The sequence below is a fragment of the Thrips palmi genome, unplaced genomic scaffold, assembly GCF_012932325.1.
Source record: "Thrips palmi isolate BJ-2018 unplaced genomic scaffold, TpBJ-2018v1 HiC_scaffold_5, whole genome shotgun sequence".
NCBI classification, from domain to species: domain Eukaryota; kingdom Metazoa; phylum Arthropoda; class Insecta; order Thysanoptera; family Thripidae; genus Thrips; species Thrips palmi.
Window position 1 is genome coordinate 10605206 of NW_023144632.1, and position 17419 is coordinate 10622624.

Below are 17419 nucleotides of genomic sequence, written 5' to 3' on the forward strand. Positions count from 1 at the left end.
CCGCCGGGCCGCGAGGCGCCGTCACACTCGGGGGCGTAAGGGCGTGGAGCCTTCGTGTGGAGGAGCGTGGTGGGAGCATGCTTGGCGTGTGCGGGGAGGAGGGAGCGCGGTGTTGGGCCTGCCCGCCCAGCCCGCCTGTCGGCGTGGCATAGGTGTCACCGCACCCCTAACTTCCATCCAACCCCAGACTCATCATCCCCGCCGGTCCCGGCCCCTCCCCCTCCCCATCCCCCTCTCACACGACGCGCTTCTTTGGCCGCTCATTTTCGGTTTCATTTCTATTCTCCAGGGCCCGAGGCCCCAGGCCGCCTCCACGGTCCTCACGCCCTTTTTCGGAGCGCTTTTAGCACGCCCGGACCACACGTCCGTCTCATAACTCAGCTGCTTGCGCTGTGAAGATACTGGCGAGTCCTAATTTTTTACGCTTTATAAGCCGTGCGCCCCGCTGGGCCCCGCTGGTGCGCGGCGCGACTGCTGCTGCCCGGGGCGCGCGGCGCGCTCGCAGCGAGGGGCTAAGGGCCGCGGTGACTTGTAAAAAAAGGGTAAAATATGTCCATATGGAGGACAAGCCACCGGCGTCCAAAGAGACGCCCACACCTCTGGGATGCTCTCTCCTCCTTTTTTGGCGGGCCGAGCTTGGCCGTGTGTGGCGTATTGGGTGGGGTGCATGGCCTCCACCGCGGTCGCCGGGGCACAACACTCGTATGTGATCAATGGAGGCAGCAGGGCCGTGTGGGGTTCAAATCCGATTACACTGAAAGCCACTTCATTGTGATGGACAAGAAGAGGCCCACAGCCACCCCAGCCCGGCCTGCCAGCCGCGCTGCTGCGCCACACACTGCGGTGGTCGTCCCACCCAGTCCGTCCCCAGTTCCTCGATCCGCCGGGAATTCGGTCAATCACGAGTTCTCTTTGACGGACGCCGTAGGCTGTCCATGTGCCCTGGCCTGTCTGGCCTGCCTGGCCTGCCTGGCCGGGGCGGGTACTGTGTTAGTTTGGCCTACTTCCCAGGGGTCTCACCTCCACTGGCGGGTTGACAGGCAGCTGCAGAGTCTACGCGCAGAAATCTCACTCGGACAAAAATGGTCCGGGCGTGAAATCAATTTTCGGAGTTCGAGGGTTTCTTTGTTCCTCTCCTTTAGCGCGGGTCTTCTTTCCGTCAGCAAGTAATGCCGTGTCTGTGTGAGCGAGTGTCGTCCAAACAGTCTGCCACTCTCTTTCACGACAAAGGGTTGTGCGGAGCCGGGTCCGACCTGCTGGCCCGCTCCGAAGCGCTCCGCCCGGACTTTGTCGTGAGCGATCGGCGTCTGGCGGTTCGTGTGGCGTCCTGGGCAGGCAGAGCGACTTGGTTGGAATCCTGAACTGTGGTTGGGCTCGGCTCGAGTCGATCATCATGTACCGCGCGGAGTTGCGCCGCGTAGCGCTGCGTGGCACGACTGCACCGATGTTCGGGAACGGACTCAATTCACCGCCGCCTGAATGGGCAGCGATGGCCAGCCGACCCAAAAAAGGCGAGGGGAAGGGGAGCGCCGATTTGGCGTGCACCTGGCTGGCTGCGCTGGCTGCGCTTGCTGTGGCATGGCGCCACGGTCGGCGCAGGTAATTGAATGTAAGCAGCCCGCGGCCGCGGCGCCAGTCTGTGTTCCATTGGCCGCGCACTATCATTATCGGAAAGCAATAACTATTTCGCGACTTGTAATGTGGCGACGCGAGGCCCGCACACAAACAGACTCAGCCCGCCTGCCACAGAAGCGGTCGTGTGGTGCGGTCTGGTGGAATGAAACGCGTCAGTTCACATCACAACATAAGCCTTTAATGAGAATCTCTCGCTACAGACATATGTTTCAAATCTTATTTACAGGTAAAATAAAGACACACCTTTTATGCTTAGCTTATTTTTTTGCAGGAATCCTGCATCTGAATGGTTCTAGGGGACCAAATATGTACAGTACACTAGTAAAGACATTTAGAAATCCCGTTAACATAAATAATTTTTTTGTTTTGAGCGTTGGGATTCGTGTTTTCACGAAACCGCGAACATTCCTCCTGTTCAGAGATTTCAGAAGAATAATTTTTTTATGCGTCAGGATTTGTAAACACAGGAGCGTAAAAGCGTCTCCGAGTTTTCACACTTTTACGAAGCTATAAATGGCCAAGGCGGCCCACATTCAATAGGATTAGTATTTACATCGTAGAAGTTAGTCACAAAGTTTAGTAAGTTTCATTTAACAAACACACACACTTTGCGCCAGCTACTTCACAGCACAATGAGTTCATAATAATTACTTCATATTGTTTGGAAGAGACTAAAGATTTTCCGAACGAGCCTATAGGCATAAACAGGTATGCCCTCTATCGTGGCCCTAACCGATTCACATAACATTTCACACTGATCTCCACACTGAGAAATAAATAAAACCGATACTGATGCTTGAACGTGGGACCCACAGTCGTCCACTCCACGTCCAACGTATAGTCCGAGATTTACCTACGACAATATCATAACATTGGGAGCCCGCGCCTCTTTCGCGAGGCAGCAAGATCCCATACGCTGCGGCCCGCACAGCAAAACAAGGCTTTCCTCTTGAGTCCATGCGCACGTCTGTCTTCTTTCTCACACGCCGGACGAGGCAACAACATCGCCACTCAACAACACTATAACAACATCGCACGCATCACTTTCTCTCTCATTTCTAAGCCTGCCGTGCAGGTCCACGCCGTTGTGACGTTCACACACTCACACACATAGACGCACACTCTCACGCGTGGCACTCGTCTTCGCCGGCGATTGTGATTGAAGTCCGAAGCAGCATTTCACAGTCCCACAGCAGCACGGCCCCTCGACGGGGCGACAGCGACGCGGCGGCTGGCGTGCGCGGACGAGGCCAACGCACGCGTGCGCACTGTCACGCGCAGTCAGTCGCGGGCCTCCCTCAGCGTGCGTCCGCCGCTCCTCTAGAGGCCGAGGGGTGGCCGCTACCGCGCCAGCAGCAGCGTCCACAGCGCCGCGGCCCACACGAGCACCGTCCCCGCGGCGAACCGCGGCCAGCCTGCGGAGGGACGCACAGCATGAGCCAACAGAGCAGTGAGCAAATCAAGCGGCAGGCAACAATCTGCAAGCGCGTGTGTTCGGGTACTAGGCCCGCAGCCAGGTCCACAAAGGGCCAGGGCCAACACCAGACACGGTGCTGAGCTTTTTGGTCCCCAAGGAGAGGACGAGAATCGAACACATGATGTGTTGTGATTCGACAAAGAATTGCAATATTTTCTGTTTTAAAGAAGAGGTTTTATTTGAAATAGAACACTCGCAGCAACCACAACTTAGCACAGGCAAACAAAAAAAGTAGAAAAATTTTCAGCATTTGACTTAAAATGACAATCTGTCTGTTGTTTCCTATACCCCATCTCGGAGGGAACTATCTTCTTTCATTTTCTAAAAATCAACAAAGCCGCCTTTCGCGGCAGGGCTCTTCGTCCTCGCGACTCTGGAAACTTCCGAAACGGGCTCCTTCGGGCACGCGATACGAGAAGCTTCTCTTCTCGGGCCCGACGGAGCCTTCCTACGCCTTGCCTGCCGCGCCACTGGCGGCTATTCTTCGGCGTCGCCGTGCCGGAATGGAGTGGCGGTGTCGGTGCGGCGTTAACGACAATGCCTTTTGTGGGCAGAAGGCCTTAATTAGCTCGTCGAGGGGAGAGGCGAGGCGCTGACCGCGCCATCGAGCTACAACACCCTCGCGTGTGGGCGCGCCAAGGTGCCCAGATTTTCCCACGTGGTTTTCCCTTTTCGCTGTTTTTTTTGTCGCCCCTGGCGGGAAACTTTGGAAACGGCGGCGCGCTCTGCGGAGTGCTAGACAAAAGGGAAGCACCCACTCCGCGCGAATTTATTGCCGTTACGCCGCGTACTCAGCGACGCACCGGGGCACAAAGCACGCGCGCGTGTGTGTGTGTATTCTTTCCTTGGCGGCGCCTGTGCACCTCGCACACTGGTGCACTATCCTGGCAGGGAAGGCCTCGGCGCGCGGGACGACTTCCTTATCGTGTCGCGTCAACATGCAAAGACACTCAGAACCTTCATGCATACGTTCCCGGATGCTTTCTCTCTCCCTTTGGCACGCTTTAGCGCCGACCCGGTCGCCCTTCTCTCCCCCACTTTGGGGCCGGGCCCGGCAGGCCCGGCCAACACGTGGCACTGCGCGAGAACAGTTCCCAGCTGCAGTCCCCCGCCCTTGCAGTGAGACCTAGTTTCAGCCTTCCGGTTCACCCAGCGGCCCACGGCCATGCATGGCCAGCCCATGGCTGCACCCACCTGCACTGGTCTCGCCGGTGCCGATGACGGAGGCGAGGCGGGGGCGCTCCTCCTCCAGGGTGAGCATGGCGTTGCGCTCCCACAGCGCCCACATGGCGCTGCGGCACTGCAGGCGTGCCTTGCCGTACTGGAACGACTCGGGGCCCACCTCCAGCTCCAGCGTGGACAGCGTGGTGACGCGCTTGGCCTCGTCCTCCAGCGCGGCCGCGGCCACGGCGTAGCGGTTGGCGGCCGGGGACTGCTGCTTGCCGGCCTTGCTCCCCGGCCGGCCGTAGCCCAGCGGGGTCGGGAAGGTCCGTTCCGAAGAGGAGTTTATCTGCAAACAGAAATGGTCGGTGTGTCATTTGCAGCCCCTAGCTAGAGCGCGTCGCGGGTCACTCCGCCAGAACGCTACCCGTGCCATCCCACGCCCCTGAGACACCCTCAGACATCCTCTCTCGAGAGAGTGTTTGCGCGAGGGTGCGCGTCTGGGGCCCGCCCCCACTCAAGTCTTGTGCTAACAGATGTACCGGAATGTTGTACGACCTATATCGCGAGGTCGTGTCGTGCGCCGCGTGCCAGGCAGCAGCCGCTCTGCTCGTCGCGGCGATGGCAGGCCGGGGCAGGCCAGTAAACCGGGACGCGTCCTCAGGACGAGCAGACTCACGGGACAGCCACTGTCACACTGTTTGCGTGTCCACCCGATCCTGGCGGCGTTACGTGGTTCGCGGACGAGGTATTTGTCCAGCGTGTGACGCGTGCTGCATTACGCGGCCCCGTTGTGGCGGGCTGCCGTTTATTACCGCGTATGAATGGCTCCCTTCCTTCTCCACAACATTCCACGCACGCCTCGTGGACGCGCTACGCCTGGCTACGCCGCAACGGGCAGCGCTGACACGGCCCACGCTGCAGGTACTGGTCGGGCGTGGTCGGGCACTCTGCTTGCCTAGAATCCGGCTGATTCGGGTCGGTGCAGCCAGCCGGACTCGCTTCGCCCGGATGGGACCCAGCGCAGTCCGGCAGGTAGCCACTGGGCAGCTGTCGCGGCCGCGGACAGCACTGGGAGGTTAGAGGGGAAGGGACGGTCGAGCATCGCCGGCCCAGCAGGCGAAAAGGGCCCGAGCCGGCAAAGTTTCCATTGAAAGAAAAAAGTTTTATATTAATAGTTGTGTTGACTGTACAGTACTTTCTTAAGGCGATAACGTCACTAAGAAAAGTCAACGAATATGAGCAAGAACGATAAAACATTTTGGAACCCAACGCACACTGCGTAGCGGGACCGCTAGTCCCGACATGGCGCATCGGCCAATTCAGGGAAGCCCGCTTCATTTCCGTCGCTTTATCAGTGCCGTGCGGCGCAGTCACAGCGTACGGTACCAGCCAAGTTGATTACGAGAGTGCAGATGGGACAGACAGTCCGTTCTTTGAATCGCTTCCGATAAAATTAATGTTTCCAAGCGTCAAAAGCAAAAGGAAATGTGCACACAAACAAACAAAAATTCCACCTATGTTTCTTTCCTCGTTGGATGTTATACGGAAAAAAAAATCCCTCTTCGTACACTGTTAAAAATAATCGTAAATTTACGACATTTTGTAGAACAATTATGTCGTTTTTAAACGACATATTTTGTTACGACTCAAGTCGTAAATATACGACTTGAATCGTAAATGTACGACATATTTGTCGCTAATTTTGATAGCAACACGTTTCGTTTTAAAACGAATTAAGTCGTAAATTTACGACTTAATCGTAAGTCTACGAACAATCGTAAATTATCTTTCGAATATGTCGTTCAGTTATGACTTCAGTCGTACATTAACGACTCTTGTCGTAAATGTGTGTTATGAATCGTAAATAAACGACACAAATCGTAAATAAGTGACCAAATTGTAACTTTTCACCAACTTTCCGGGGATTTTAGGTGTCAAAATATGTAATCGTGATTACGACATTGTCGTAGAGAAATGATTTTTTAGTCGTTCAGTTACGACGAAGTAGTTTAAGAACGATTTCCGTCGCTATGAAAATTAGCGACTTTTTTTGTCGCTAATTTACGACAGAATTTCTAACAGTGTATGGACTGCTATGAATGCAACTGGCTTGTGTGTGTGAGAGAGAGACGGGAGAGAGAGAGAAAGAGAGAGAGAAAGGGGGAGGGAGTGGTTTGAATGCCAGGAGAATTCCAGGCGAGGATTGCCTTTTTGGTGGCAGGAAATTAAGGTGGGGCTGAAGGCGGAGGAGTGCGAAAATACCTTCCACTCGGGAGGGCGACAGGGTGGCGAGACTGCTCGCGACATCGGGGCGCGCGAACGCGGCGGGGCAAGGAGGCGATGAGTCCCGCGAATAACCTCGTCAGTAGCCCTTGGTGAATGGATTAGCGAATGCATGAATCGTTGATTAATTTCTTGGCCCCTTTTCTCTGCGGCCTGGCCGCACGCCGTGCGTTGATCCACTCCAAGCGGACGGTGCACGTAACTTTGGTCACCATCTGAGCTCTCGATCATGAGAAATAAGCACCCTGCCACCGCGATCAAATACAGTCCGGCGCCGACAAGTTCTTCGTTGAAGGGCACTCGTCTATTTGGACCAAGTTCTTCCAAACAGTAAAGCTGCTCCAGGAAATTGCGCGCACACACACACACACACACACACACGCACACACACACACACACACACATGTGAGTGCGGACGGTGTCTCGCCACACCGCGAGAGACGTCAACTTCCCTCGCCTCGTGGGTGCGCGGCCCCGTCGCCCCGCCCTGTCTTTGCGCCTCGCTTGCCCGCTGCTGCGGTATTTGCGCGCCACACACCCCTCCGCTGCAGATAATGCGCAGCGGCACCCCAAATAATGAGCTAGCTTTCCTTGCCACTGCGGGTCGCTTAACACGGCGCATCCGCAACGGCGGGCGATTCCACGGCATCGGGCGCAACCCGAAAGTCAAGTTGGGAACGTTATCGGCGGCAAGCGACAGGGCCGAGGGCGGCCGAGGACGGCCGAGGGCGAGGCGCGGTGAAAGCCACGAGACGGATTCCGGGCCAATTCGGCGAGGTTCGCGAACAAGGGGACGTCCGCGACGGCGGGGCTGGGCTGCGGGGCTGCCAATCCCATTTCCAGAGACACGGCACGAAGGACTCGGGCCAGGCGGACGCGAGGCGGACGCGGGATGCTGCACGACGTATCAGGGGGAAAACGAAATTGACGAAACGTCGACAACGCCACGGCATGTGGGGGACACGCCGGGATGCAGAGGGATCCGAACGAAATGAAAACTCAATCACTGTCGATTTCCGACGAGAGCTCTCGGGAAAGGGGGGCGGGGGAGTAGGAGCGGGGACAGAATAGAGACCCAATAGAGTGGGGCGGAGTGTGGGTGCGCAGTCCTTTCTTGCGCTCCGCCGCGCACCTGCACTCGCCCGGTAAGTGGTTCCGCGAAGTAAGCATTCAGATTGTGTAGCTGGATGCCGCGAGAATCCGGGGCTATTTGCGTCGTTTACCGGCAGTTCCGGGGGACTGGAACCTGCCTGTGCCCTGCCTGTGCCCTGCCTGTGCCCTGCCTGTGCCCTGCCTGTGCCCTCCTGCCTCGGCCCTGCCTGGGCCCCGCCTGGGCCCTGCCCAGGCCGCGGTGGACGGCAACCCGACGCCATCGGCTCCGAATGCCGCGGAGCGTTTCGGCGTCGGGTTCGCCTCATTCCGGTTGCTGAGGCCAAGCGAGCCGACGCAGCCCGCCCCATCCCGCCCCGCCAGAGTCGATCTCGCTGTTTGGCTGTTTTGTGGGGTAAGTGGCGCTGAGAGGCCTGCCCGTCCCGCCGCGCGGAGCACCAACTTGGGTCTCGAATCAAGGAGGGAGATTTAATTATACCGCACTTGAGTCACATTTGAGGGTAATTATGAGTCCCCTTTCTGTTTCTCGAGTTCCTCCGCCGCAGAGCTCGCTGTTGGGACGGAGAAAAACACAGCGCGGCGCGTTTGACGGCGCATGAAAAACAGTGCCGCTGGGGCATCACGGGCATCGGGGCGGGGAGGTCGTCCTGGCTCAGTCCCGGCTCAGTCCCGGCTCAGTCCTGGCGGGCTCAAAGACTCAAAGAGCACGCTGCCATTTTCCCGGCAGACAGCGTCAAATGACGCTCCAAACCACGCGTGTTTTTGTGGCCGCAAAGAACGCCGCGCGCACACTGGCCGCACGGGAACAGAGGGACAGGTACAGGAGTGCGTCGCCGAGAGGGGCACCGAGAGGGGCGCCGAGTCCCCCCCTCCCTCCCACTTTCTGGTAATACCTCGAGCATTCATGGCGAAATTAATGTCCTTGTTATTCCTCCGAGAGGGCCAGGGCGGCGGCGGGCGGCGGCGGGCGGCCGCGCCGCGGCTCGCCACACACTCGCGACCCTCTTTCAACTCGCTCCCCTCCAGCGCGGCGGTCCCCAGCAATACAGATTTATGGATGTAATTTATACGCAAGCAAGAGCATTCAAATGATTTAAACATGCAGCGCGAGCAGCGGCAACGCAACGCCAGCAATTTCACCTTTGCCTGCGCGCTGTGCGTCGCCGACCCGCCGCTACGCACCGCGGGCCAACGCTGGGGCCGCCCCGACCTCACGACAATGCCGCGATGACGCGACGTTTCGAGTTCCACAGTCCTCAAATGGCATACTCACGGATTTACTGTTACGCTTTTCATTTGATGTCGTAAGGACCGTTGATCTGGAAAAGTGTGAACAGTTATGACCGCTCAACGTCTTTGGGCTCATTGAGCGACGGCCTTTACAAGGTCGTGGTCCCCGCCTGTGGTCCCGCCCCGGGCCTAGCCAGATTGCTCTGCGCACGGGTCAAGCTCAAGGTCGCTGTCGCGGCGCCGCTCGAGACGGCCTTAGACGCTTGAGGGGCAAATGTGCGGGATTGGCGCGTTAGGGAGCACGGCCACAGTCCGGGATTGCCACCAATCACTCTTTTCCTTTCCTATTTTCATCCTCGTTTGTGTGAGACTACGATATTCGTGTGAGAACTGTCATCTCGGTTGGTTCTACACAAAATGAAAAGAGATGGAGGCACTGCATTATACGGCGCAGAAACATCGACAACTTTCTCCCCGAGTTTCGCCCAGGGTGTGAGGAGCGGTGGTTCTGCCTTTTTTTTTCCCATGGCAAAAATGTCGACCGCGGTGTCCTTCCCTTCCACGCCAAGCAGCACTCGCAGGATGAGCTTTGAAGCTTCACTCGGATCCGTACTTTGCCCTTGAAGATGGAATTTATTGGCCCTTTCGCAGAATGTTCGCTAGGATGCGTGGCGCGCGATGTTCTGATAAGAGCAGTATGGCAGGCCAAAGAAGAACGGCAAAACTTTGGCACGCGTGATGGGACAGGCAGAGTGAAATCCTGACCCGATCCCCGCGGCCGACGCCGCTATCTCACCCGCTGCAAAAAAAGAAACAAAAAAAACACATCTTCCTCGACGTGAAAATGTATTCACTCTCCTTGCCCCATATAATGTACCTCACTCGTGTAAATTATGTCAGAATGTCAGGAACATGTCTGAAATCCTGATCAAAATTCGCGCACCTCTGAAAGCTGAAATTCTGAAAACTTACCCTGATATTGATGGTTTGAGTTCTACAGAATGTCAGGAGATGTTTTCAGCTTTCAAAGGTGCGCGAATTTTGATCAGGATTCCAGACGGGTTTTTGACATTCTGACAAGATTTACACGAGTGCTAATGTTGGTACAAAGAAAAAGTATCCGTGTTTGCGACAAGAAGATGTCTGCGCGTGCCACCAGGAGATGGGCCCTGTATCCTCGTTGTCGCAGTTATCGCCGAAATCATGCCTGCCTACACTGTGAAAATTTGTTGTCACTTTATGACAAAAACGTGAATGACATTTTCATCACTTTGAAATGATGACAATCTCGTCACAAATGGATGACATTTTCATCAAAGCTCCTATACTTATTGCATGGGCGTGACAAGAATGTCATAAATTGACTTGATGACATCCTCGTAAGGAAAATTAGCCTTGAAATTGTCATCAAGTGACGACTCAAATTTTCACAGTGTACCCTTCCAAACCAGACACAGTTTCATGGTGTAAGAGCAAGCAGCTAGTCTGGTCCAGGTTCGTACAGCGGGCATTGAGCTGTGCATCAACGCAGCCACCTCACTCGTTTCTGCCTCACACATTTTTCTGGCAGCGGCGTTTCCTGCAGGGGCCCTTCCTGCAGCTGCCGCTGGTGCGCGACTGCTCGCTTATAACGCGGCCAGTAAGGCAAAAAGTAGACGGCGGCGCTGGAAACGCATCGTCGCGCGAGGGGCCCATAAATATCGGCTCGCTGCAACGCCTGCAACCCGCGGCGCTGCAGGCTGCACGCGGCTGCTGCCTCGATGCCGCCTCCTTACGGCAGCCTTACTGTCAGCTACGAGGCCCTCAACTGCAAGATCCCAGGCGCGAGCACCCGAAGGTGGCCTTAACAAAGCACCTAATCAGCCTCCTCTGACAGGCGACTGGGTTGCAGCGGGGGCACATTTGGGCAGACGAAATATGGACACACTAAGGTACCGAGAATTCCTTTCCCCTGTGTGAAAGTCGTACTTAAGGACCCAATCGGCAATAACCTGCGGTAAAGTTGTCTCCGACTGCCTGCACAGGTGCCCTGGCCTGGTTTGCGTCAGCCTGGTCGTCGTGGCCACACCGGTCTGGGGGGTGCCGCAGCACCGCGCCTAAAAAGCGGCCCCGCAGGCCTTTCTCTTTTTACAGCCACCTCGGGGCGTGACGACGCGGCAGCGCCACCTGTACCGCGACGCAGCCCGTCGAATCGATCTCATCAAACTTACACCAACGACACTCTCCCCGTCCACTCGGGACGTCCCTGGCGGCCCCGGCGGCCCCGACGTTCCTGCGGCCGCGTAAAATGCAATAACAATTACGGGCATTACTCCGCACTCAGCCTTTATGGCGAAAGAAGCAGCCCGTCCGGGCCGTCCGGGCCGTCCGCCGCGGGGCGCCCGTCACACCTGGTGCGACTCGGAGAGACAGTGCTGGGGTAAAAAGCAGTGCGCTGCGCGGTGCTGAAAAAAACACTCTTTGTGATAGGGAATGCAGTAAAACGCTGTCACGATGCTTCGCTTTATGAATACGCGTTCTAGTTATTCCGAGCCTGTCCACACTAAAAAGTTTCTCTTTTCACCTATTTCAGGCCTTGGTAGAGGAATATTTCTTTTTCATTCAAAACTTGTTAATTTTCACGTTTTAAGCCTTTTGAGACAACTGCTTCTTGTTTGCTCATGTTCCTGTGTTTGCTTTGTTCTTTATTTCCATGAGCTTAACTCGAATCTCGGTTTGATTTTGGCGCTCCCCTCCCCGATCTGCCTCAAGTCAATGCGCGCTTCCGCTCGCTTGCGTCCGGAGCAGGGGGCGGGGGCGGACCCTGGGCGGGCACTGGGAGGGCACTGGGCGGGCACTGGGCCGGTGTGAGAAGCGCAATGCAGCAGCGCAGCCTTCAAACTTTACCTCTCGGCTATAAAACCCGTGCTGATTCGAGAGGAGCGAGCGAGGCACCCTCAGGGCTTCGTCGCGTCGGGTCTCTTAGCGTTCCGATGAGCCTCCTTCCAGCTTGCCTACAGCTTGCCTCGCGCCCAGCGCGCCCCGTCGGCTTCCTCAGCACATCGGGGCATCGCAGCACTCCACCCCTCGGCCCCCGGGCGTGCCCTGAGCGTGCCTGACCGGCGTTACACACCGGCCGGGGCCAGGAATGCTGGACCGGAATGAGAAAACGGGCGGCTCAGCGACCCGTGGCCCCGAGGTGCGCCATAATCGAGAAGACAGCGCCAATCAACTTGGAGGCCACCCCGCCGCACCGGGCAATGTTTGTTGGGGATCCTGACATTTTGACGTCGACGTCGCGCTGCGTCACCGAGTTTGTTTGCTGGCTGCCTCTCATCGTCTCGAGTGCAGCGCTTCTCTCAGCAAGGCGGGAGTGGGGCCTGCGACGGCCTGCGACGGGCGGCCCCTTCACACCCGCCTCAAGGCTCCTTCTTTTCATCCTGCTACATAAAACATCACCGTTCGGCGCTGTCCGTCTCCTCTTGCATTTAGCCGTTGCGGCGGCGCACGGCGCACCACGGCACACCACGGCCCGCTTCGGGAAAATGGAGGGCTCGGTTACCCTTCATTAGCAGAGTAAAGTGAAAAAGAAAGGAGCGTTAAGTTGATAATAAAGAATGGCGGTGCAAGCGCAACGGACGAGAAGGGTCCCAGGAGAGACATTCTCTATGGAGTGCATACCCGCAGAGGAAAAGTCTTCCTCTCGGCATTTTTAAGAGTACTTTTTGGAATTTTCTGAGTAGTACCAGTTGGTATTTTTCAAGTACAACGTATGTCAAAATGAGCAGCATTAGCCTTGTCATCACGATCTACAGTCGAAGATCAAGCCTTCGGATGGCCACCACGAGTCAGTGTGATTTCTTGGTTAGAAGAAGCTGCATGGAGTTCGCTCGCACCTCAACGCGTCTTGGACAGAAACGGCCGTATTTCATAAAAAAAAAACCCAAGAGCAAACTAAACATGGGGGATTATGGCTCTCTTGCCTCGACCTATATAAAGAGTCACGGTATGGGGGCGCGCGTGTGTGGTGGTGTGCATCTATTGGCTCCCCCCACTCTCTGTCGTTAGCTTTCCCCGACAGTACCCTTTAGGTCCCCCCGTGGGGCAAGAAGCAGGGGTTCCGAGGCCCGGCCTCGGCCCTCCCGATATACCGGTCATAACGGCGCCCCCCGCTGGCTGGCTGCCTGGCTGCCTGCCTCATGGTCACGGTCAATAGAGCCAGCCAGGCGGGCGCAAAAGTATAAATTGCATCCGTGTTACGGCGTCGCTGGGTCGTTCGTTAATTCCGCGACGCTGGCCGAATCACACGCCTCTTCAACTCCCGTCTTGACTGGCCTTGTTTTTCTACATTCCCATTTCTGACAAAAGAGAATTTGTAAATACACCACACTGCGACACCGTGCATGCGCGCACACAGTGATGGCACGACATTTTGTTTGTCCCAACGATGCGGCAACCCTGCTCCCCGGCCCCTACGCACGTATTTACCTTGCCATTTACCTCCCGGGGCTTCGCGGGGCTTCGAGGCCGTCCGTCTCGCTTTGCATCCAGAGCGTGTTTCGCTCGTGCGTGTCTGGCCGGGACGCCGCCGGATTGTTTTTGCGTCCCCCTCCTCTCCATCCGCGCGCAAGACGGATGAGAATATCATCTCTTTAATTTGAGGGGCGTAGGGTAGCTGTCTCTGGCCGTGAGGTTGGTTGTATGCAGGGAAAGTGGCACGAGGTGGCGGGCCCACTGGAAATGGACATCATTTTCGAACGGCCCAATCACTTGCGCATAGTGTATTCCAGCAACATTTTGGGGTCTCACGATGCCAAAAGTGAACTGAAGAATGCGAGGCGTGGCCCCACGCAGCCCAGCGTGCGGGCCGCCCATTCAATTCCCAGGCCGGCTCCCCCACCTCAAAGGAGCAAAACAAAACGTAATGAAGGCCACTTGTCAAAAGCGGGCACTGGCTGTGTCGCGTGAAAAATGTCCTCATCACGAGGAGGGCGGCCACTGCGCCGCCAGCTCGTCTGGGTGGCGCCCCGGCAGGCCCGGCAGGCCGAGCAGGCGGCCCACGGGCACGCACCACACCGCGGGTCGCCCACCTCTCCGGATAAAAGAAGGAAAGGGAGGGATCTGGCAGCGGGGCCAATGACAGAGCGGGAATCCGTGCCAGCCTGTCGATCTGCTACACCTTCAGCCAGCTCCACCCGCCGCGCCCCGCAGCCTCGCCCCACGTCGGGAATTTACAACTTGCGGGCCTTGTTTGGTGCGCGTTGCTGGGCGTTGCTGCGCCAGCCCTCGGCGCCCATAACTCTGAAACAATTCCATTCCTTGGCGAAATCACCCCCTTCGCTGCTGGCGCCCCCCGTGCCGGCACGGTGCCCTTTCGCCGTGCCTTTCGCCCTCGGCCGAATAAGTGTCACTTTGGCCGGGACGGCGGGCGGGCCGGGGATGCGCCCCAAGACATGCAAATGCGGCGACGCGACGCGGCCAATACACTTGACCCCCCTTCACCTGGCCCTCGACCTGCGCGCCGCTGCGCCTGCAGCACTGTTTATTCTCTCTGGCTCTCCCGTTGTTCCACGGGCTGTCTCGGGCCGCGTTCTGCGCGCCGCAGGGACTCCCCCGCCCCCTCCCCGGTCATGGATCAGCTCTTCGGCATAACGGGACGTCTCTTCTTTGTCAACTGCATTTCGCCGACAGCAACGCTGAGCCTCGCAGAATGGGGCCACTCCGCGGTGATTGCGGGGCCGCGGCTGTGCACTTCGGAAAGTCGCCTCCCTGCGACGCGAGAACGAGACGGAGGGGCGAGCCAATTTGCTGCTGCCGCAAACAATTTCTTAGCCGGTCGGCAGGTGTGCTCCTCACGGGGGCCTCATCTCCCAAGAGTAGCAGAAAGCACACAAACACGGACACACACACACACACACATACACGGGAGGTCTTCCGCTGGCCATCCAGTGTGTTTCCAGCCGGGCTACAGGTGGTGAAATTCCCATGTAAGGAGCCGCTTTCGGCACCACTTACGGGCCGACCCGGCCGGCCCGGCCCACCCGGCCCACCCAGCGCGGCCTTCGCAGCGGCATCATCGGCTGCCAGGAGTCCTGCCTGCCGCCTCCTTCGCCTGCATGCGCACGGATATGCTTTCCAATATCTCGAGAGAAAGGTGTTGAGGAGGCATGTGGGGAGGGCACTCGCTGGGGCGTTTTGGCGGGACAGGTGGGGTGGGGCGGGCCCCTGGCGGGCCCCTGGTGTGGGGCCTGTCTTTTACGCATTCAGTGGGTGCGGCCTACTCCTGAAGGAATTTCATTCGCCCCACGCCCCACCCGATGACCCTGCCCGACCCGATGCGTGTTGTCGCGGGCGGCACCTGCTGCAAAAAGGAGATGGAAACTCGCGCGAGTTGTTTTCCCCCCAGCGGTATGCGCGCACTGCCGCGTGCGGAGGTTCGAAATGAGGGAGTGGCAATGCGGGCATTTCACACGGTCATTAACAAATTCATCCGGGTTCCACTGGAAACACGTGTCACTTACGACAGCCAACACGTGCGCCGCTGTCCACACCAACCGGATGGCATCACTGTAGTGTTGTCCGACCCCGGGCAAAGAATGTGGGGCATCTGACCTGACGCCAGGTATGGGACAAAAACCAATGTTGCGGATCATGCAGACCTCATCCAATTAGACTTAAATAAAAACAAAAAAGCTTATTGGAATCTAATGAGCGAGTCTCCACTGGGCGGTGGCCGCCAAACGCTCTGCTGTTTCCAGTGGGTGATAATCCGAGCGCGAATGCAGGCCAGTGAACGCAGAACAAGAGGCGCGTCAATTATTGAGAATTTCCCCGGAATGATGGGCACGAATAGTTGGCGAACAGCAGAGAGAGAGAGAGAGAGAGAGAGAGAGAGAGAGAGAGAGAGAGAGAGAGAGAGAGAGAGAGAGAGCAGCGCAGTAACGAATGGCGGAAACTTGTTGTTGAGTTGCACAGCGTGAAATAATTCCCGGCGGGGGAGGGAGGGGAGCAAAAAGTGGCGAGGCTGCGGGGCATTCCGGCGTATGGGCGCCCCTTCGGCCCTTCGGCCCTGCGGCCCTTCAGTCCGGGCTGCGCTCAGGCTACAACGCTCGCCAGGCTGCATGCCAGGGATTGGGGGCTTTTCCTCCTGTTTTTTTCCATCTGGCCATAAGTCCTTGAAGGCAAAGAGTCGCTGCGATTGCTGCGGACCAATACCGACAGACGGCCCTATGCTGACCCGCGCTGATTCGGAGCGGCCTCAGAGGGTCAAGGCCTCAGATACACCGGTTGGTAGGCGGTCTTGCCACTTAAGCATTCCTCAAGCCAGAGTAATTATAAGGCGGGGCGACTGAAAGGTCCTCTGAAAGAGGAAATGTGCTTCTTGAGACACCGTGCGTCCCCGAGGCATGCCTGCCAGACTGGTTCCCCGGCTCACTGAGCTCGGAAGTTCATTTAACGGCCGCCCCGACCGCCACCATGGCGCTCCAGCGGTGGCCTTGCGAAGCCGCAGCCGCGATTTCGCGTCGACGGGGGGCAGAAAGAAGGGACATTAATGAAAGCTGTAATTGTTATGGTGTTTTAATTCACAAGCCTCGGCAGCAGTGTCGGCCCTACCACACCCGCCGCGTTTCGTTTCCCCGGTTTCCCCATTCATTACCCGTGCTCCAAGGCCTGCTGCCGTCGCCACTGCCGCCGCCTCAGACGGGCAGGCAGCCCTTTCAGCGCTGTGTCGCGCCGCCAAAGGAACTTCTCACGAATTCATGCACCGCAAGGCTTTCGTACGATTATTTTTTTTGCGTGCAGGGACGTGGGGTGCGCCGTGGCGGAGGACTGTACGCACCAATGAGAGTATCTGGCGCCAGATTTGTATTTCATAGATCAGTCCTCTGGCGCGGCGGCGCAGCGGCCCGACGGTGTGGCGGTTCGGGCGGCGCTGAGGACACGACTTGGCGCGCCGCCACGGTTCACGCCGACCTGCCAGTGACTGCCGCCCCGGCTGCCGCCCCGGCTGCCACGCTGCCACCCTGGTTGCCAATGAGGCGCCTTGATATGTGACGCCCATTCCCCCGGGCAGGCCCGGGCAGCCCGGCAACGCATGCGCACAGCCCCATGTGGCAATAATGCTGGATGGCCTGCACGGAGTGCCACGCACCCACACACGCAGCCTGCACGCACACATGAAAGAAATATTAGGAAGCGCACAAGAAAGTTTACCGGGGACAGGGGAGGGGCGGGCGGCTGTACCGAACTCACGTGTCCGCAGCATGTGGGGGCGCCGTTCAACGCACATGGCGGCCAAGACGTGTGCGCCGTGGCGCGGCCCTGGCGCGGCCCTGGCGCGGCCCTGGCGAAGAAGACCGAGAGCGAGGCCGGGCCGGGCGGCGCGCAGGCTGCATAGGGCGGCCGGATGACCTATTTCACGCCTCACTGCCGTCACTTGCAGGGGAACGGTTAGGAAGACGGCGGGCAGGGCCGAGGCAGGGCCAAAGCAGGGCCGCTGCCAGAGCCACCTTGGATCCTGGGAAATCAAAGGGCCTACCA

General features: G+C 57.8%; 1 protein-coding gene across 1 annotated transcript in view; it reads right to left on the reverse strand.

The window, feature by feature from the left end:
* Positions 1-2927: 2927 nt before the first annotated feature.
* LOC117650580 overlaps positions 2928-17419 on the reverse strand; it is a 53087-nt gene continuing 38595 nt past the window's right edge. Inside the window, exons 4-5 of the mRNA XM_034394107.1 lie at positions 4307-4622; positions 2928-3050 (exon numbers count right to left, since the gene is read on the reverse strand). Of these exons, the coding sequence (XP_034249998.1) occupies positions 2977-3050; positions 4307-4622 (390 nt within the window). The 3' untranslated portion in view covers positions 2928-2976. The remainder of the gene's footprint in view (positions 3051-4306; positions 4623-17419) is intronic.